Below are 20,996 nucleotides of genomic sequence, written 5' to 3'. Positions count from 1 at the left end.
TGTCAAATTCATAAACCTTTTCAAAACCAGGTTGGCGTAGGCAGATGTGTTTTTGACAGTTTGTGCCAATAAATAAAAAAACTCTTAGATTCCATGTTTAAGATAATAATAATAATAATAATAATAATAATAATAAACAACAGACTTTTCGGGCACTGTGTATTTTACTGTGTGTGTATATGATTAGGAATAATTCCATTATATTATTTTCACCATTTGCAGCCCTAAGCTGATTTATTGGCATATCATTATGTCATTGTCAGAATTTCTTTTTAGTTCCTACCTGTGGTCGTTTTATGGGCAGAAACTTTGTTGTGAACACATCCGGACATTTAGCTTAATTTCAGTGGTTATCGGGAGAAAACCAGTTTAGATTCGTAAATTCGAAGTTTTGATTTAAAAATTAAAAAGTTTATCACATGTTCATCTGCCACAATTTTGCCTGATTTTCTCATTGTAAGATTGTGTCTCATGTCTGTTTCTTTATAATGACGATTTTTGTCTTTTTCTCAGTAGAAATCAAAACAATTCCAATTGTAGCCAAACAACGGAAACGGAGAATTTCGCGTATAACAACAATAATTAATAAATAAATGAAATCTGTACTGAGAACCATTCATCTGATAATTATTTAACTTAAAAATAATGAGACCAGAATATCTGCAGGACATTTCCTCGGAGCAGTAGCTGCTGGCCTTGGACGTCACCAGAAAGAGGCCAGTGTTTTACGCATCACTGCCTGAGTGCAACAGTGAAAACCTCGCACATCTCATCTTCACTCAAAAACTGAAATCTAAAATTAATTTAATTAAATGAAACTGCGTGCACAGAGTCAGCAATAAAAATTATATTAAAACTGCTTAAAATGTTTGCCGACTTTGTTCCAAAATAAGATTTTAAAACCTCCATCGCCACCCCCACCAGCTCCCAGAATCACTATAATTGTAAAATACCATAAAAACTGAATCGCCTTTGATGACGCACGTTTTTAATAACAGTCAGATTCTGCTTTTGGGACTGCAGAAATAAGTCCCCGTGCAAGTACCAAGAGTTGTTTGAGTGCTGCTGCACAGTTGCAGGACTTGCTTCTACAAAGACTGGTTTTATCATTACTGCTTGATGATCGTGAGTTGAAAAAATATGATAGATAAAGAACTTATGATAATTTAAGAATGCGCGGACTGTGGATGTAAATTAACGAGAAAAAAAATCCACAACATGTCAACAAAAAGTCACTTTATTGCATGCATCCTTGACATCTCTGTGCAGCTACGCATGTGTTATTCATTTATTTTCCCTTGAATATTTCTTCAATGAATACCAGCTGTTGCATATTTGAGTAGAATTCATCTTAGACGTTCAATTTTATTATTTACAAAATCTGAACATGCCATATAAGAGAACATTTACAACAGTATCCCTCAATCTTAACAAAACAAGAAAACAATTATTTACATGAGGCTGATTTAAAAAAAATAATTAAAAAAGAGGTAATAAGGGAAGGAATATCTCTCTATGCTGTTGTGTATTAGTCTGACACCAATCCACTTAAGAAGCAATGGGCAAAGAAACACTGGATACAAACAATTAAAGTCCAGCTTAGGGCTTTGCACGGAATGACAAACTAAAACTGGGTGTCTCTAAAGGAAGCTGAATTTCCTTTCCTTTCCTACAGGGCTGTTTGTGTGGAGTCAGTCATGTTGTTTAACCTCTCACTTCTGGACTTCTGCTCCGAGTTTATTGAACCCAGTGCTGCTTGCTCTACTCTAATAGCACTGTCTCCGTTTGCAGCTGGCTGGTGTTCTGGTGGGGTGGCAGCATCGGTGGGAGGGGAAACAACTACTCTCTCTACGGGCTCATTGGGTGCTCTGTCTGACACTATAAGGTAATTGGGTTCTGGCTGGTGGGCGCTAGAGCGGCGCTGCAGTGCGTGCTGGGTGCAGGAAAAGGAACGCTGCCGAGGGGCAGGCTGAGGGGACAGGAAGTGAGGCGTGGCAGCTCTGGGGACTTCCTGATGCCTGTCACGGTCCTCGTCTTCTGATGTTACCTCTTGTAAGGTGCTGATTGGCCGAGGGGAGCGGCCCATGACCCGTGGAGGAACGAGAGCCGTTGCTGACTGGTTGAGCTGGGGTCGCCAGTTCTGAGGAGGAGGGTACTGCACTCGGCCCATGGACCAATCACTGGCAAGACAAGAAGGTCATCATAACTTTAGACAGCATAAAAACAAACAAACAAAAAAAAACTAATAGAGGTCTACAGGAATGAATCCTTAAAACTGGAAAAAACTGGTATTTTTGCAGTTCTGGGTATGGACATCAAAGACTTCACGTTTTTGGTGTAAAAGCCTGAAATAAGGTCTTGGTTAACACAAGCTTATGTCCAAATGAATGTCTACATCTTCATTTTTTCTTCTGCAAATTCATAAATTACATAAAATAATGTCCCACTCGTTAAATTTGAAGCTTTTACATTAATAAAATATTAATTTTAATATTAATGTGCCAGTTTTGGTGACTGAAACAGCAATATATTATCTCTATTTTACTCAGTGCTAATTTCTAGGTGTCTCTGTTGGTGCAAAGAACTTATACATACACATGCAGCCACGGATGCACCTGGCTAAACCAAGTTAGCAGGTGTTAGCTGATAACTTAGCATTTCACCCATGTTGTCATTTCTTACTCCAAGAAAACAAAGATGGCGACAGCCAAAACATTCACACTGACGCACAGTGGCCATATTTTATGTACAGTCTATGTTAACAATATCTTGGATGAAAAATCAACTAAAAACTTTAATTTTGTGACTTCAGTGTATCATCGAATGAATCCCCAAAGAAGTTCAGCTATAACTATACGAGATATTCACATTTGTTTTTATTTTCTTTGTTTTTTATGTGTTAAAATCATTATCTATTTTATTTTATGACATATTATCTCACATTACCAGGCCCTTACTATGCACATGTGGGAATATTTGTTAAAATGTAGGTTTTATTCCCACTGCTGTCAAGTGATTGCTCAAATGGGGTCGTTTGATTGTTGGTGTTTTGTATTATTATAGGGACTCTACCTTGGAGTATAAAGCGCCCTGAGGCGACTGCTGTTATGGTTTGGTGCTATATGAATAAAACTGACTCGAATACATTACCCTGTTGCCATAACACAACAATTTCCCCTTTAGAGCCTATAGAGTATCTATCCATCTATCTATCTAGCTAAACCTGTTGATTTAGCTATAAGGCTGGTAAAAAATTCTATACTTTGATCAGCCTTATAATTCCAAAATCTTACTTTTGTACTGGTGGGGTCATATCCCGATGCCCTATGATACCAGAGAAGGAGGCACTTCTTCCAGGCAGACCTTGTGAGCCCACCCACGGTGAGTACATCAGAGTGCGCTCCTCCCACATCATGTCGCTTCCCGTGTCCACAGGGATGGGTCGTCTCTGGATCTCATGAGCCAACAGGAGTTCCAGCACTTGGTGACGCATTCCCTCTCTGGCCACGTCAATTGGCCGGCGTCCCCTCCGGTCGTGCAGCTCAAGATTGGCACCATGAAGAAGAAGAAGTCTGGCAGTGTCATAGCAGCCATGGAGGGCAGAGAGGAAGAGTGCTGTTTCGCCCTAGCAAAGAAATAATCAGGAATGCCACACATTACTTATATTTATGAACACTTAATGCTTCAGAAATTCAAACATAAATGTTACTTCTGTTTGCAATTCAAAACTATAAACAACAGTGATACTAAATAAATGTCACAATCAAAAGTCTTCACTTAACACTAGAGAAAATCCATCAGAGCTTACCTTATTGTCTTGTAGGTCCACAGCAGCACCATAGCGAATGAGGGTCCTTGCTAGTGAGAGGTGGTTTACTGAGCATGCCCAGTGCAGGGCTGATCTCCCTGAGAGAGACAGTGTGAGTGGAGGGGGAGGTTGACAGGGGAAGAAGGGAGGGAGTAAGTCAGCCAGTGAACAACTATTACACAACGAGCCCAGAGGATGAGAAGAGGGAGGATGAAGGCAGGGGATGACCTGCCTCAGCCAAACTGGAAAAGAGATGACGGGATATAAAGGTGGAAGAATAAGAGCTGCAGGAGGAGATAGATAGAGACACAGAGCCCCAAAGGAAAGTAAAAGTAAAAAAAGGAAGCATGAACACCAAAGCTAATATGTCCATCGACTTGAGTTTAAGTACTAGAGCACATTAACTTTGTTCTGAGTCAGAGGAGGGCAGCAGGGGAGCTGGAGAAGGAGAGAGAGGAAGTGATGGAGGTCACAGACAGCAGAGGACAGGACAGGAGGGACACAAAAAGAGGACGTGAGAGAGATGGGGTAAGTTACAAGTTACTCAACCCCTCCGTGTACAGGTGTCAGAAAAAAAATGACTTACTCATGAGCCGTACATGTTTGGGTTCAGGAGGCAGACATCCTCTCTCTTAGTTATTCTGCTACAGGCTCAGACTGCTCATACTGCACTAGCAGCTCTTCTCCACATTCCTCTCTTTCAGCCACTGTGCATTGATACACCACTACTGCATGTCTTGTGTATCTCTCTGTACCTTTCTTCCATCTATCTCTGGGTCAGAGATTTTGGTCTGTAACTGCTGGCTCACCACTGGGCAGGTGTTTAAGATTTGCATTGTATGTTATTTGTGTGCTGTTGCACCCCAGCTATGTCAGGGGAGATTGGCCCTGCTTCTGTCATTGGCTTAATCCTGTTAAACGGTAGTTTTAGGTACTAGGTTTATTTTTGTAACAGATATCAGAACTTTTACTTTGCCAAGTGCCTAAAGATAACATATGTTTGACTATATCTCTGAGGAAGGTTCTGCCAGAGGTCTCTTCCTGTTAAACAGGAGTTCTGACTGTATGATCATTGAGGGTCTCTCTCTTAGAATAAAATACTTTGAGACAAGTATTGTTTTGAACTGGTGCTATATAAACTAAATTTAAACTTCAATTCACTCTTGTCTAAACATATATTGCATTTAGACACGTTCTTTTTCTTAATGTTAGTGGCATTACCCTGTACTGCACACTGTGAGGTGTGGGGCCACTGCGTGGGGGCATAGACAACCAGGTAAAAACGATGAAGTGAAACTAATGTGAAGAATTGTTTGTGTTGTTTACTGAACAAACAAAAGTTTGCTGATGCCACTGTGCCGACGATGTGCACGTTTATTTAAGTAAAAATCAATATGGGGTGCGGGGATTGAACTTTGGCCTCTAAAGTGAGGCATGGCAGAAATGTAAGAACCACTGCTCTAAACAATGTAAGTTGGTGGTCCAACTCTGAAGAGTTATTTGAAATATACAGACTTTGGTGATCCCATGACGAGAATCAACAGATAGTCAACAGTTCTGGTTTGGAGAGACATCACAAAAGGTATCGGCTGTAACGCCATTAAATTTCAAAGAGAGACCTTTTGAGGAACCGTTGTCTACCGGGTACCTTTTAATCTTTCCATTGTTTTTGTTTCTAAACATATAGTTAAAGAATTTTAGAAGCATTAGCTTTAATATTTGTCATTTTGACCATATTGTGTGTGTGTGCTGGAATGGCTTGGATTTTGTTCATTGTTACAACCTTTTCTTAAACCAAAATATTAAAGAAATAAACATTTAGATTGAAATTCTATTTTAGGTTTATTAGGTTTGGTGTTGAGCCATGTTTTCATGATAGTAACTGGGACCAGGAAGCATTACCAGTATGATCTGTATTGTTGACTGGCACTCCTGCTCGCAGAAGCTCCAAGACCACTCTGTCCAGCCCACTACGCACTGCTCGGATCAGAACCACAGACCCATCTGGGCCGCACCACTCTGCAGACTGCCAACACAACCAAACCACAATGATGAGACACATAATCAATACAAACTCTGTCATAATGCCCTTTTTTAATTTATTTTAAAGAAAAGTTTAAACCTTCTTTTCTAAAATCTTGTTCTAAAGTCAAAACATAAAAAATCTTCTTAAGTAAAACATGAAACTAAATACACCATCAGAATCTCTCTACAGTCACAGGGGCAAAAACAGTTTAAATTCCTGGCATATAATGGCTCCTCAAAACATTGACATAATGAAACAGACCTGCTGAGGAGGACTGAGCAGAGGAGGAGGCATGGCATTCCTCTCCCAACCTCTAGGTGGAGCTGAGGGAAAGCGAGCAACATTTCAGGGTTAAGGACATTATAAAAACAGGAAATGTATAGTTGTCATGGAACATTTTATGTCTCAAAATGCAATTTTGTGCTGCAAAGTGTGTTTGTATGAATCCTGCTTTACTATAAACTTTATTACTTTACTTTACTTTATTAATCACTTTATTCACTTTACAACAATAGTCTGTGAGTTTAGCTGTGAGATACCGAAGATACTAAATAGAGTGATTCTGGGTCTGACAGTGAATATAGTTTGGATTTCAACTTTGTATGTGTGACATCTGTGGTGAAATGTTCAGCCTATAGGTGCAACTAATTATTATTTTTAATAATCATCTGGATAAAAATAGCATAAAGCTCCCAAGTTTACTTTAATATTTTACTTTGAGCAACTACAAAAGCAATCAAATGCAAAAATATCAAATGAAAAACATTATGGAGAAGCTGGAAACACATATCTGCTCTTTGAATCATAACTGTGATCTTTTCTGCTGCTGAGGTCAATCAGAAACCAGCATTTTGTGACTACAGTTGAATAATGACAGATTCGATTACAATATCTGCCATATTCTTTACAGCAATAGAATTTGTAGTATATAGAGATTACTAAGCCAGATAGTCAAGCAACTCAGACAAAATACTGATGTTTCCTTACACTGTATAGCTCTGCGGGGCTGAGAGGCTCCAGCACGGTAGTGTTTCTGCTCCTGGGTCCTGTGGTCACAGATGGAGGCATCGTCTTGACGTCTGGAGCATCTCACACTGAGGTCCTCCATTGAACTCTGGGTAAAGTCTGTGTCACTTCCTATATCCTGGTCCCTCTTAAGAGGCCTGAAAACCAAAGCACAGTTTTTGATATTTCACACTGAAAACTGCAGTGGTTTTCATGTGGGCACATTGTGTTTTCATGTCCTTTGCTTTACTTTCTTATTTTTCAGCACAATTAAGAACAATAATATATTATGTAAAGATCGGCTGATATGAAACAAAGGTATTCATGCAGAAATGAAGTGGATATCACTGGGATGTCTGGGGTCCAGAAATATTAACTGTTCCTGTTTTCACCATAAGCCCAGTACTATATCTTAACTATGGGTACAGTTATTGATTATATGCTGTTTCACCTAAGTTTTTGATTATATTTTGAGGTTAATCAAGACTTAAGTAGAAAATATATAAGTTAAAACATATTTAAAAATGCCCTCTATAATTTTCTACATCAAATACAATGTTTAACTTGACTAAAAACCAGAAATCCTCAAACTAGCTAATATAGAATGATAATATTTTAATATATATGTATCTAAAGCCCACTGTTATGCAGATGATACATGTTCACAGCTGAATTACTTAAAATGATTAGTCATAGATGGGAATCATTTAAGCGTTGATGTTCATCACTATTATGTAATGAAGGTAAAATCACTGCAGTCATGGACAAAACTTGTTTTCTGCAAGGAACAAAGTTCTTTGTAAAACTTTGTCATTTGTGCATGCATAAATGCATAAATGACTGGTGTGTCTGCGTGTGTGTGTGCCTATGATGTTTTTTAACTTTATGTATGTTTTACTGTTTATCAGATATTTCCGTACCTCACCTAACAAAGTATTTCTTTTTTTGCCTGCTATTTTGAACCAAAACTTGGTAAGCATCTAAATCGGATTTTTTTATCTGTTGTACAGGGAAAAAAAATTGCTAATTCACAAAGGGGATTGTGAAAATCAAAATATCATAAATAATAAAATTAAAAAAGCAGTTGTCTGATTATATGAATTCTTTTCTATATTTAGAAAAAACATCTTAAACACTTGTTATTTACATATCAGACACAGACATTTTTTTAAATGAAATCTTGTAAACAGTTACCGAAACTTAACTGGCAGCTCTTTTCAAAACTCCTGACTCCTTTAGTAGCTCTTTTATTAAAAATTCTGCTTGCTGCAATTCCTACAGCAATTCCTGTAAGAACAACATGGTCTAGTTTTACTCTTCACCAACCACTGGTTACCTGCCTTTAAGAAACTGGGAATTGTGTTTCAGGGCAGGATTAGATGAGAAAATGTACCAGGGTGAAAGTGAATTGACATTCAGCCTTTGTAATAATTATACAGGATGAGCACTCTCTTGTTATTGAATGCAATGACATCATTCCGGAGATTGGCAGACAAACATCCTCTCAAATGAGCTCCACTCACCGCATTCGCATGGCATCCTCCCCTAGCGGTTCCCTCCTTCTCTTTTTTTCTGCTTCCTTGGCCTTTTTCTTTTTCTTCAAGCTGATCTTATCCTTCTCTCTGCTGGTTCTGACCCGTTGTTCTTGGTGTGTAGCATGCTGTATCCAGGCCTTGGCTTTGCTCTCACTGTCGGTGACTTTAGACCGGTGCTGCACCCTGTCAGTACCGTTCCTCTTTGCCCGCTGCTGCCTCACCCTCCTCACCACCAGGATTATAACGAGAGGCAGCAGCAGCAGAAGCCCAATAGCTATGGCAACTACGGCCCAAAGCCATGCAGGAGTCGGCTCTTTAAATGAAAAAATTCAAACAATAAAAGAAGACATGAAGACAAAAAAAAACACTTGAAAAAGATTCATTTTTATCTTTTTGCTTGTATCTATTTATATCTGAAATATGAAACACATCAACAAATCTGAAAATCTGCACAAAATGTACACACTGGAAACACAAAGGTGTTTTATAGTGTTTTGTTTGGATGAAATTCAAAGCTGGAAATGTGCGTGTGTGGGAGACAGGACATGTGAGCCTACCTTCAACTTCCTTTTCCTCCTCTCTGCTTCCTATTTCCTCTCGGACACCTCTAATGCTGATGACAGCATCCAGCTCTGAGAGGTTGGGGAAAGAGGTAGGTTTTAGTTCCTTTACAGCACGCAGGAAATTTGCGGCCTCGGTTGCATAAGGGAAACAGGTAGAGGGTGAACGGGAGCATGGCCTGTTGTCCACTTGGAGGAAAAGGAGGGAGCTAGGAAAAAGAGAGTAAGAAATGATTGGAAAAAACATGTATGTCATCTTTGAGAATTGTTTTATATGTATTTTCGCATGGGTAAAATTACCTTTGCAAAAAGTTATACTCTTTCAACAAAATAAATTAAAGAAAGAAAACAAAACACAAAGATAATTTCAAAACAAATAAAGCTACAAAGCTCAATTATGACTGGCTTATTGTAATTAATGGAGTTCCCCAAGGTTTTATGTTTGGCCCACTTTTTTTGGTCTTAATTGTGTTAATGCGCAATGATCCAAAACTTTTATGGAGAATATGGAATTTCACATTTCTGTGAATCTTCTTTCCCAGTTACTTTATTTGCCTTAAATATGTACAAGTCTTAACTATACAGATTAAGGGCCAGATTTACTAACACACTATGCCCCAAAAACTGGGCATTTACAAAGAGAGTGTAGTGACAAGATTGCATCTAAGAAGTGGGAACACAGACTTACTCTGTTGTATATATATTTTTAGGAGTTAAAATTTAGGGAGGAGAATATTTAAACCAAGCATGTGAACGAATTTACTAACTACTCCAATATTTAAAGCAGAAAACAAGCATGTCTTATTTTTTGCACTTGATACTGAAATGAATTGACTGTGCCTGTGTTTAGAAAACAGTATAACTGTAAATCACCTAAAAGACTAACCACAGCTATTTGGGGAATGGGATATGCTATTTTGCCCTATGTAGCTAAAATCTAACACTTGATTTTTTTGAATAGAAACAAATTTAAAGTTACAGATTTCTACATCTCTAACACATAGCCTAATCTCTAACTGAAATCAAATGGATAATTCATTAATTCTACTCTAAACTCTAAGCTCATTTGTATATTTTTGTATTTTTACACATATATTTCTAAATAATTTTACTTTTGCTGTGTAATCTTATTTTACACAAATAAGGTTATGTGAAATCACAAGAGGAAAAATAGCCTCAGTTTCTTCAGCTTCAGGCTCTTGGATGGTCTACAAGACAAATTTAAACAGAGTGATATCTATGCCAAGGGTAAGAGTAAGAAAAATATAATATTGCTTTCTTTTGTAATACAGTTATCGATACTCTGGTGCCAAATATCAACATTTTAATTAGAACAGGACTTGACAGGGCCACTTACTCCTTGTGGTGGTGCTGATTTGCATATTTTTAGACTTATTATTGTGTTGCTTTGTCTTAAATTTTTTATGTTGCCAGGCCAAAATGCCTCTTGTTACATAAAGGTTAAACAAAGAACATGCACTGTTTTTGAAACTCCTAATCACAATGCCAGAAACATTTGTCTCAGTACCCACCCATCTGAGTCTGCTGGTGACGCCTGCGCCAGCATGTTGGCAAGCTCCTGAGCATTAAAGTCAAACAAATTCCTGGTGGTGGCGAGGGGCACGGAGTCTCTCAGCTTGAGCGGTGACAGGAGGAGGACGCTGAGTGCCCAGAGCACGGAGCTGTTGAAGGAGGCGCCACGTTGATGTGGGATTCGAGTGTGTAGGATCAGGGTGCCTTTAGCCCACACGGGGCTCTGGTGTTTGAAGCATTCGCTGCTGTCCCACCCACAGGGCGCGCTATCACATCCCTGATCACAGAGGGAGTTGGCAAAATGATCACGGCAGTAGTGAATGTGGCCCGGGCTGAGAGTCATGATGAGAAGCGGAGAAAAAAAACAAAACAAAAAAGAATAGGTGATCTAAGAAATAATCTCAACTCAAGGTATACTGAACAGTTACTGAACAGATAACAGACTACTTGTATTAAGGTTACTTAATGTTTTCATTTATTCTACTTTTATAGATACTTTTGTGTTGCCTGCATCTCTTTAGTATTGTAGTTTATATTAGTGTTTTTTTATAGCTTCATTTTTTTTAAAGACTGAACACTAAACCTCCATAAATGATTATAAAAGTAATAATCAACAGGTTTTACTCTTAGATTACATTGATTGTTTGTATTTCTTGGCCCAGTTTCTTTTCCATAAGGTTTTCTTTAACATAAAAATAAAAGGTAACGTATTACCACAATAAAATGAGGAAAAGATGAAGAAGAACTGGTGATATTACCTCAGTTTAAAAAGCAGAGCCACAAACTACATCTTAGTTGATCAAATATTTATAAGAAGCATTAGAATACAGTGCATAAATAAGCTGTTATGACTGTTTAGTGCGTCACTATCTTATTACCTTTTTGTTTCATGATATATGGTTAATCTATCTGTTCCTACACCCAAACATTTTGAAAAAAATTATATTTATATATATGTCAAAGTTATATCTGTTTTGAATTTATCACTAAGTTAAAAATATTTGTAAGGGCTCTGAAAGTCAGAGGGCTGTAATGAAAAGAAGAACAAAAGTATTTTACTTGCAGGGAACCCTGTCCTTCAGGCAGTCAAAGCCGTCTCTAAGACACTCGGGGTCCGTACACTCTCTGTTACACGACCCATCTGCGAACTTTTCCTTACATTTTCGGTTCACCGGGCAGTGGCCCCATGGATCACCAGATGCAGCTGTGGAGACAGATGCATATTAAACTTTAGAAAAAAACAAAAAAACAACAACAACAAAAAACTGCACTACACCACACAGCATGAATATAGTATTCCTCACTAAATTAAAGAGTATTTGCAGATGTAGTATTTGTAGATCTACTTTTTAATTTATATTTTGTCCACGAATGAAGCACACATGGGTATTTTAAACTGCAGGTGACTTTTATCAGCAGTGAGATATGTCACAGGTAAATAAACTTCCACAGCTCTCCAGTTTACTATTTTCTGGGACAGTAAAATAGATCCGAGGTCCTAAATTTCAGCTTATCTAACCAGACATTATGCACAGCTGCAGAAAATAAAATTACTGTACAAGCAGTTTTCTCTGTTTTTATCTGCAGACCAGCTCACACACAAATTCAATCCACTCATTGTTTCAGACCCATTAGCAGCTTTTCATAACAATGCAGGTCAAGCCATAAAAGGTGGCTCCTGATTCGTACTGTTAAAGGGAACAGGAAATGAGCCTGACACAAACAGGAAGTTTCCAGGAGAAACGAATAGAAACAGGAAATGGAGTGGGTCGGGAACTTGATAAAGGTCGAAGGTTGTTACTCTGGCAATGAAGAATGTGATGGAGTTGGACAATGGGTTTGGCAGGTGTGTGCGGGACCATAAAGTCATGGTAGAAAAAAAAAGCATAGACAATAGAGCTGTAATTAGACATGTTCACTCGGCCAGCAAAGGGAGTCTTTTGGATACGAGTAATTTTACAAAACTGGGCCAGGGAAGATTAAAAAAATATGTATATATACTGCTGACATTAAAAAAAAACACTTTTCATTTTGTCTTTAACAAAACTGAAGAAATAACTATGAACTACATTTTGACACAAGTGTGTTTGTAAACCATGTAAACTTATAAATATTTTACAGATTGAAAGAAATAGAAATATGTTTGTAACTGAATGCATTTTAAACCACTCTTCTTTCAGAATGAACTTTCTGATCATGACATATAGCCACAGGGTTCAGTTTGGTCACTCACTGAGCAGGTGGTGTGTTTCATGTAGGTTCAAAGAAAAAGCAATCTCTTTGAATGGGGAGGGGGGGTAACTCACCTTGACATGTCAAGCTCAGTGCCAGAAGAACAAACGTCCTCAGAGCTATCATCTTCAGGCTGTCCCGGTCACCAGGTGCTGGCCCCTTCTTCTCAAAAAGCCGTCCTCCAGTCCAGCTGTGTGGTATTATTCCACTACAAACTGCTTCTGATGTGCCAAAGCTCAGATGAGACTCTCTATTTCACGTACTGAAAAGACGCTGTAGCTCTTTCGTAGCTGCAGCCCGGTTGCTCACAATGAATAGTTAACTGTGAGTGAAGTCACCAAATCCCCATCACCGCTGCCACCAACACCTTCCAACTCCACCACCCAGCCCACTTTGTTCACTCGCTCTTTTTTCAGAGGGCCCTGCGGATATCTGGACAACTTCCTGCCACTGTGTGGAGAAGAAAAGGAAGGGCGATAACCATGTGTGCACGTATTTGTGTGTATGCGTGTGTTTGTAATTCTTACTGTGACTCAGGGAGCTGCTGGGAGAGCCGTTACTTCATATTGTGTAAAAAGCAGCAGGGCGTGACGAGACAGATTGGTTTGAATTTGATGACTTCACACATACACACATCTGCGGAGTCCTAACAGCTTGACTGTGACTGCTCTGCCTTTGAAAGAATTCTGTAAAGTGCTTCTGGTAGCTGTTCACATTTAATTCACAAGGGAAAATATCAACTTTGACACTTGAGTTGACGTTGACCTTTTACATCATGCATATCGAAACGACAGAATAGCAGTTTTGTTGTGCTCTAACAAAATGATGCTCCAAATAACACGAACCACTCGGAGGCTTCAAAATGAACGTAGTGCTTAAATTGTTTCAGCTACATCGAGACAACTACACTGCTTCAAGAAGTGCAAATATAAAAGAAGGATCCACCATCAAGTCTCAAACAAACGGTGTATAATACAAAGTTGGTATTAACATGGCAACAAACACCAACATTGGTCTACGGGTCACCGACTCTCTCAGGTTGTTGCGCTGGAGCTCTTCTTTCCATGCAGTATTCCTCCCAAAGCTCGTTAAACAAGTTTCCAGTTCCACCAAAAGAACAACACTGGTCCTTTTTGGAGTCACACAATCTTAAATTCATTCTTTTAAACACAGCACAGAAAACCTGGCGTGAAAGCGGCGCTGTCTTCTGATCTACGCAGTGGCTGTAGTAGTACCTGTAGACCTCGGACATGTTTGAGAAGACTGGCTCCAGACAGAGCTTAGAGATGGACGTTCCACCACAGGAAGATGACACTTTTGGTAAACTCTCTAGAAACTCCTTCAGGACTATATGCTCTGAAGCTTTACGGGATTTCCTCTGCATTCGCTTCTTACTGTTCTCCTCCGAATCGTCTAGCTGGGAGGCATTCTGGGCCCAGTTAAGCACTGACCACTCTCCAATCCCCAAAGTGGAGAGGAACATTTTTTTGCAAACTTGTTTTTTATCGCCATTTGCTATCAAATGATATCTCATTGAGACTGATCTTCTAGACTGAGTCCACGGTGCACGGGTTCTTTCCACCGGATCACAGTCCACAAGCCCAGCCACGTAGACCTTCCTCTGAGTCCAGTTCATACACTGCCAGAAAGCAGTGAACAGCCCACTCCGTGTTTCGTCACTAAAGTCAGCACAAAAACGGTTCGATGCCCTTTTGCAGGCACTGGATGTGCATCTTGGCCCCATTGACCTTTGAGCTTTAGTAATAGTGGCGCCATCTTTCTTTCTCTTGCTGGTGTATGGTTTTCCCTCCATCCTGAGTTGCTTCTGACAATTTTGTTTCCATGTTAGTGGTTTAGCAACTCTGGATTTCTTTCGGATTGCCCCCTCTTTTTCTGGTGGCCTGTTTTTGTCTTTGTCAGTTGCATTCATGTGTTCTGTAAAAACATGGGAACCTTATTAACATGCACGTATCATTATTGAGATATACCTCATTGCTTCTGCCAAAACTTGCGTAAATCAGGTCTACGAGTTTATAAAGTAACTGATAAACAGTCAAAGAAAAAAAAACTCACCTTGAGTAACTAATGCAGTGTTGCTGTCTACAGGACGGGCAGTCACAACTGGCTTTTTTTCTGACTTGCTTTTGTTTGATTCAGTCTTTTCTGTTGCCCAGTTGAGCACAGACCATTCTCCAATCCCAAGTGTGGACAGGAACATGTTCTTACATACTTGTGTCCGTTTGCCATCCACCATCAAATGATAACGAAGTGACACCGATCTCCTTGAAGGCAACCCCGCAGCCCGAGATCTTTCTACAGGGTCACGGTCGACTTGTCCTGCTACATAGAGCTTTCTCTGAGCCCAGTTCATGTGCTGCCAAAATTCATTGAACACCTTCTTCCTTGTTTCTTCAGTAATTTCACTACATAGCCGATTTGTCGCTTTTTTGCATGCATCCGAGGTGCATCTTGGTCCTATGGCTCTTGGGTGTTTGGTTACAATCTCACCATCTTTCTTGCATTTGCTTACATATGATTTTCCCTCCATCCTCAGCTGTTTCTGCCTGTTTTGCTTCCACTTTAATGGATCTGCAACTTTGGCTTTGGTTATTTTTCTGACAGCGCCTGCTTTATCCAAATTGGTGTTTCCATTTTGGGCAACCGTATTAAGATGTGCTGTAGAAACAGATCAAAAAACAGAAAAACATCTTTGTTGTTATTTTTCATTGCTAGCACTGGAGGTCTGGGATTTTTCAGACTTCCAAAAAAATATTTCAGCAGTGTTTAAATATGAGCATTTTACAGCTTTTTTTTAAATGTCTGCAGAAAAATAACAAAATGCACTTGAACATATATAAGGACATTTAGTAACAGTATAAAATCTATAAAATATCTTATCTCCAAATTACAATCATTCAAGTTTAAACCCTCAAAATCTTTTCTCAGAAATATTGGGGATATTTATTGGTCTTATTATTATTCTGATAGCACTGAAGCATTTCAATTGAATGTTCACGGCAAAGAGACCAATTCTGAATACATTAAGAGAGGGAGATAGAGGGCAATGTACTCATCCCTAGTGAAAATTGGGTAAAAATGTGCCAACTGCAGTGGACCACAACAGTCTCCAATACATGGCGAGAGTTTGGATGGAGAAACTTAGTGAGATGTTTTATTACACCAATTCAAAAAAGGTACCGAGGAGGTGGCGACTCATGTTGGAGGCTTTGTGGGACCTCTGGGGCTAACCATTATCATATCTTCTGGGAATGTAATGTACTAAGGTCATTTTGGTCCTGTATGTGTAATCATATAAATTATGTTTATGGATCTAAAATGCCCTGTTCATTTCAGTGTATATATTTGGGAGATGTAAACACGCAAAATTGGAAGAAGTCTGATATGAGACTGTTGGCAATTCTATTGATTGCTAGCAAAAAAGCCATTACAAGGAAATGGTTAAAGGTTGAACCACCGTCACAGGAGGCTGGATCAATATAGTCAACGAAATCTACATCGTGGAAAAACTATCATTCACTTTGAGGATTCAAAGTGAAGTTCTATGAGCAATGGTCAAAATGGACCGAATATGTTAAACCCATAAGATCTGACTTTTTGTAAGGTTCTGGAAGTACGAGTGATACACGGATTTCTGGGGGGCCTCTAGGCCCGGTGGCGCTGGTGCAGCTGACTTTTCTGTTGACCCAAATTAATTTAACTATATAAGTATAAAAAGTATATATATTAAATAATAATGGATAAATGGATAATAATAATAATAATAATAATAATAACAAGAATAATTATAAAAATATTATTATAATAAATAATTAGTCCAGTAAAGTTGCAAATAAGGATCCTCGGAAGAGTCTGGCAGCTCAGCGTTGCTGAAAAACTGTACTCAAGTGCAGTTGTCTAAATCTGGGGTACACCTGGGTACTTCCAGATCCGGTCCTTTTTGGACCCATGACATACTCATATATGTCATATTTACCCTATTCTTTTATTCCCCCCCCCCCCCCCTTTCTGGAACTCTTCCCATATATGTGGCCTTTTTTTTTTCTCTTGTGTGTGTCTGTTTGTTTGTTTCTTTATGCTGCACCGGTGTTACTGAAAATTAAAAAAATAATAAAAATATCAATTGAATGTTCACAAAATTAACTTTTAATAAATAATAACTTTATTAATAAATAAATATGTCCTTGTGTGACAGAAATATTTGTAACAAAAATTATTTTTATTTTTTTTATGTCCGTATATATACCAGTTGTCCCCCCACCATACATTACCAATCCATAATATACTTCTATTTAATCCATAAATTTTAATAATTTCTTTGAACCATTGTTTTTCCAGAGGCAAATGATTGTACTGAATACATCTTTATGACTTTAAAAAACAAGAACTGGATGCGCAAGTTTGAATTTAGTTTATTTTTTGTTACAGGTCAATTCACAAATACCAGGCATCATGTATCACTATCACACAAGGACATTTTTATTTATTACTACCAGCCTAAACATCCATGTAATTTACATAGATGGTAATCATTAAAACTAGAGATGCAACAATAGACACACAAACAGCAGCACAGGCAAATACTTGCATGCACACTTGTACATCCAAGTAAAGGTGGATGTACATTAACTCTTATCTGTACATATTGTACATATATTTATTACTTTTTAGATTAGCCATTTTTATATTTTGCTTGTTTTACATTATTGTATTTTGCACAACTCTGTTGCTTGTGAAGCTCGCACACAAGAATTTCACTCACATGTACTGTACCAGTGTACCTGCACATGTGATGTGACAATAAAAAAAGTGATTTGACAGTGATTTGACTTACTAGTGTCAGCACTCACAGGTGCTTGGTGATGTACAGGAAATTGGGAGATCATCTGCTGCTCAGATATTGTCATTGAGTGGGACTGTTTTTTACCCACTCCATCTTTGTCCATGTCAGATTTCCTGCTTGCATCACCGACATGCAGGTGGTCTGTGTAGAGAAGCATACACTGTAACAAGCAGCAATGAGTTGACTGTCCAGAATTCTGTCAGCAGTAACTCTCCCCATAGTCTCCACATGTAATTGTGCACACATCAACAGCCTATTTTTACATTGTTGTAGCCCACATTCATGTTCAGTAAATATGTCTGTTTGTATGAAGCTTTGTTTTGTTCTGTTTTTAAATATACTCCGTGTTTGCTTGTATCAATGGCTCTGTGGATTATTGAGTCATTTATAGACTCAAACTCAGAAGGCAGGAACTGAACTCAAAATGAGCTTTAATGTTGATTTCCCAGGTGATAAACAGTCCAGAATCCACAAGACAAGTTATAGAAAATAGGACATCTATACATCTACATTGTAAACACAAGGGCTACAAAGACAAGGAACAGGTAGCTGGAGGGATGAATCAATAAACGTTAAAAACACAAGACTATACAGAAATAACCCTAAAAAAAAGAATATTAACAAAAATGAGAAACAAAGAAGTGAAACCCCAGATACTCAGAAGCTACTAATCAACCATAATCAAATAGACACTGACATTGACCCTTATGAATAAAAAATAATCATTTAAAAGTGTAAAACATGCAAACACATTTTTTGTGCCTTACCTTGTATATTTGTGTGTTCTGTGACTGGTAAATAGTCACTCGTGCCCCACGGGAATATTTGAATATGAAACATTGATATCATGTTGGTAACACAAACTGTGTACTAAAGATAACAAACCCTTTTCACTTCCCAGCACTCACATTTGAAATGTAACATCCTTGCTAAACAAAAATATACTATTAACACTATATTTCTTATTTGAAGTTGCTTTAAACATTCCAATAATATCATTAAAGTCTTTAGCAGTGACCAGAGTGGCCTGGGATTATGTTACATTTTGTGAATTGTTTAAGTCTGCCTCTGCTTGTTAGGACGGGTGAATACCGGATATTTTTCACATTTCATTAAACATTGCATGAGCTCATATACCCACCTGGTGGGATGTGATGCTGCCCAAAAGTCTCAGGGACTGTGGGTCTGTGGACTGGGGTTTCGGGGGTGGGTTTGGGAAGAAGACCAATATCCTCCATTGCTGCAATAGCTAAAACATGAAAAAGAAAAGAATTGTTATTGTATTTTACGATTGATTTTAAAATCGCATTTTCTCCAGCTATCTTTCTTTCCCCTCTTAAGTCATCACTAAAAGCAGCCTGAAACCCCGTCAGTGCAGCTGTTTACTGTGCACAACAAACCCATGTGGCCAAATCCAGATGTTTTAGCTTACGTAGAAGTAGGCGTTGCTGGGCCTGAGAGTCACGGAAAAACTGCAGATCGAGAAGCTGTTCCTAACGCGGTATATCTGGCTAAGCTCTTAACCCTTCATGCAGGCTGAAACCTTTAAAACGACACATTTCTGGCGTTCGTGTTTGCTTACACAGCGTTATACATTTGAAAACGTCTCGTAAACCCGTCGCTTCCATCCAGACCAGCTCACAAATGTCCCCGCTGCCAACTGTTTACTCCATCGTGGCTCTAGCAGCGAAACTCCGCAGCAGTCAAATCAGTTAACTCGACTTTTATTTGGCTAAATGTTCATAACTGTATGCTCTGAGGGGCTTCTCACAGGCAGCTGCCATGTCTGAGCATGCGCATCCAGGCTTTCCAGGGTACATACAAGTGACTTTGGTGTGACAGTTTATAACAGAGATGGGAGCTCAGTTTCACAAATGTATGAATCACATATGTGTAAAGTTACGCCTTAATTTCAGCCAAAGGGAAACAAAAATGAATATTATTGTTGCAAATCCCATAAGGTCTTCTGACAGTATTCTGATGCAGGCCATCTGCAAGTCTGACTGCAAGAATAATTTATATAATTCAATTCTGTGGTTACAAATAGATTAACTGCTTTAGTTTGCACTAGAAGAACAATAACAACAATGTGCCTTACTACTTAAATGATTATTACTTTTTCTTTTTTAAATGTGGTGATTTTTAAATTAAAACGCTTTAATCAACCCACTGGCAGATATGTATAATGTTCCTGTTTTCAGTGCTCACGATGTCTTGATTGTGCACTGAATTTAAAACGAGTGATAGCTGACAACATGTAAATATGCTTTTATATACTGAAAACTGCTATGAAAAAAGACAGTGTAAGAGCATCATTCTCCATAATAATAGGTCTAATGGGTCAACATAAGGATTCAAATTAGAATTATTCAATGGCTGCTCTCAGCTCAATATTTTGAGTGGTGAAACTAAATCTATTTACCATAGTAGCCTATTTTATTTACCAACTGTGGTTTGCACCTCACAGCAAGAAAGCCCTTTGTTCAAATCCATCACAAGGCTGGAGCTTTCCTGCATGGAGTTTGCATGTTCACAACCCTGAATTGGATAAGCAGAAGAAAATGAATGGATGGACTTTGCTTGATTTTTTTCATTTAGTAAAGCATTCTACTTTTGAACAGATTACTGTGGATTTAATTAACAGTTATGATTACTAGGTACTAAAAACGCTTCATTTCCTCCAAAGTTAACCTCAGTGAACTACAGTATAAACATGCTGCATACATTTTAAAGAAATCATTATCCCAAAAGTATGTTTTATACTGCTGCAGTAGAAATTTCGAAAATATTTCCCAACATAGAAACTAGAATACAGTAAAAACACAAAAAGGGATATTGTATTGGTGGAATCCAGTTTGAATTAGTTTAGAATTCTACATTTTAAACTCAGGTTTTTTTTAATGCAATAAAGGACTTACAGGTGATTTACAGGGGTTTACAAAGAGGGTTCCTAAAATAGTAGGAACACTTTTAGCTTTGCTTTTTCCAGCCATCAAACCGGAAAGAAGGGAAAGGAAGGAAGCTGTCAGGGAGTTCAAAGTTTCTGTTGGTGGTTTCAGTGTCCAAGACCAGGCAAGAGACAACATGTGACTGTCAGCCAGGCAAATCAGGCAACTGCTTCTGTGGATATGTTGGACAAATATGGAGCCGCAAGGCAGGATGAAAAGAGGAAGACCTCAGAGGAGGTTCATGTGGCTATTATTGGATGGGTTTACACTCAATGTAAACCAATAAAGATAATTAAACAATATATATCAAAACTACATCACAAAAACAATATACATAGCTATTTAGTCTACTATTGCTTCTGGGACCAGAATGCATGAATGAATGAATATATGAACGTATAAAAATATATATCCAAGCGATTTATGTAATTACTGTGATTCTAGCTGTTGTTGTTCATTTAAAACGCTAGAGTAAAAAGCTCATGCAA

The 20,996-nt window shown here is 38.4% G+C and overlaps 2 protein-coding genes across 3 annotated transcripts; both read right to left on the bottom strand.

The window, feature by feature from the left end:
- Positions 1-1,221: 1,221 nt before the first annotated feature.
- On the bottom strand, positions 1,222-13,150 carry notchl (notch receptor, like). The gene is made up of 11 exons (XM_063487403.1): positions 12,774-13,150; positions 11,527-11,671; positions 10,467-10,799; positions 8,932-9,143; positions 8,363-8,687; positions 6,822-6,997; positions 6,096-6,157; positions 5,711-5,834; positions 3,809-3,906; positions 3,294-3,625; positions 1,222-2,180 (listed from the first exon to the last, which is right to left on the bottom strand). Exons 1-11 carry the CDS (start codon positions 12,823-12,825, stop codon positions 1,670-1,672), a joined length of 2,370 nt encoding a protein of 789 aa, XP_063343473.1. The 5' UTR covers positions 12,826-13,150; the 3' UTR covers positions 1,222-1,669.
- A 146-nt stretch (positions 13,151-13,296) lies between these two features.
- On the bottom strand, positions 13,297-19,334 carry LOC134637072 (uncharacterized). 2 transcript variants are annotated; one of them, XM_063487404.1, is made up of 5 exons: positions 19,143-19,334; positions 18,702-18,809; positions 17,552-17,701; positions 14,773-15,375; positions 13,297-14,634 (listed from the first exon to the last, which is right to left on the bottom strand). In XM_063487404.1, the coding sequence occupies exons 1-5, from the start codon at positions 19,186-19,188 to the stop codon at positions 13,715-13,717; spliced, it is 1,827 nt and encodes a 608-aa protein (XP_063343474.1). In that variant the 5' UTR covers positions 19,189-19,334; the 3' UTR covers positions 13,297-13,714. The 2 variants fall into 2 exon arrangements, with proteins under 2 accessions (XP_063343474.1, XP_063343475.1); XM_063487405.1 differs by lacking the exon at positions 19,143-19,334 and adding an exon at positions 18,993-19,118.
- Between the last annotated feature and the right edge of the window lie 1,662 nt (positions 19,335-20,996).

Source organism: Pelmatolapia mariae, linkage group LG10_11 (genome assembly GCF_036321145.2).
Source record: "Pelmatolapia mariae isolate MD_Pm_ZW linkage group LG10_11, Pm_UMD_F_2, whole genome shotgun sequence".
NCBI lineage: Eukaryota > Metazoa > Chordata > Actinopteri > Cichliformes > Cichlidae > Pelmatolapia > Pelmatolapia mariae.
This window is presented reverse-complemented; position numbering and strand designations above follow the sequence as displayed.

Excerpts from the sequence above, each read along its gene's own strand:
- notchl (XM_063487403.1), bottom strand. The coding sequence starts at position 12,825 with ATGATAGCTCTGAGGACGTTTGTTCTTCTGGCACTGAGCTTGACATGT. Across the intron at positions 11,672-12,773 it reads ACTGAGCTTGACATGTCAAG|CTGCATCTGGTGATCCATGG; the intron begins GTGAGTTACCCC and ends CTGTCTCCACAG. Across the intron at positions 5,835-6,095 it reads TGCTCAGTCCTCCTCAGCAG|TCTGCAGAGTGGTGCGGCCC; the intron begins GTCTGTTTCATT and ends TTGTGTTGGCAG.
- LOC134637072 (XM_063487404.1), bottom strand. The coding sequence starts at position 19,188 with ATGGAAGCGACGGGTTTACGAGACGTTTTCAAATGTATAACGCTGT. Across the intron at positions 15,376-17,551 it reads ACCTGTGAGTGCTGACACTA|CACATCTTAATACGGTTGCC; the intron begins GTAAGTCAAATC and ends CTGTTTCTACAG. Across the intron at positions 14,635-14,772 it reads CACTGCATTAGTTACTCAAG|AACACATGAATGCAACTGAC; the intron begins GTGAGTTTTTTT and ends ATGTTTTTACAG.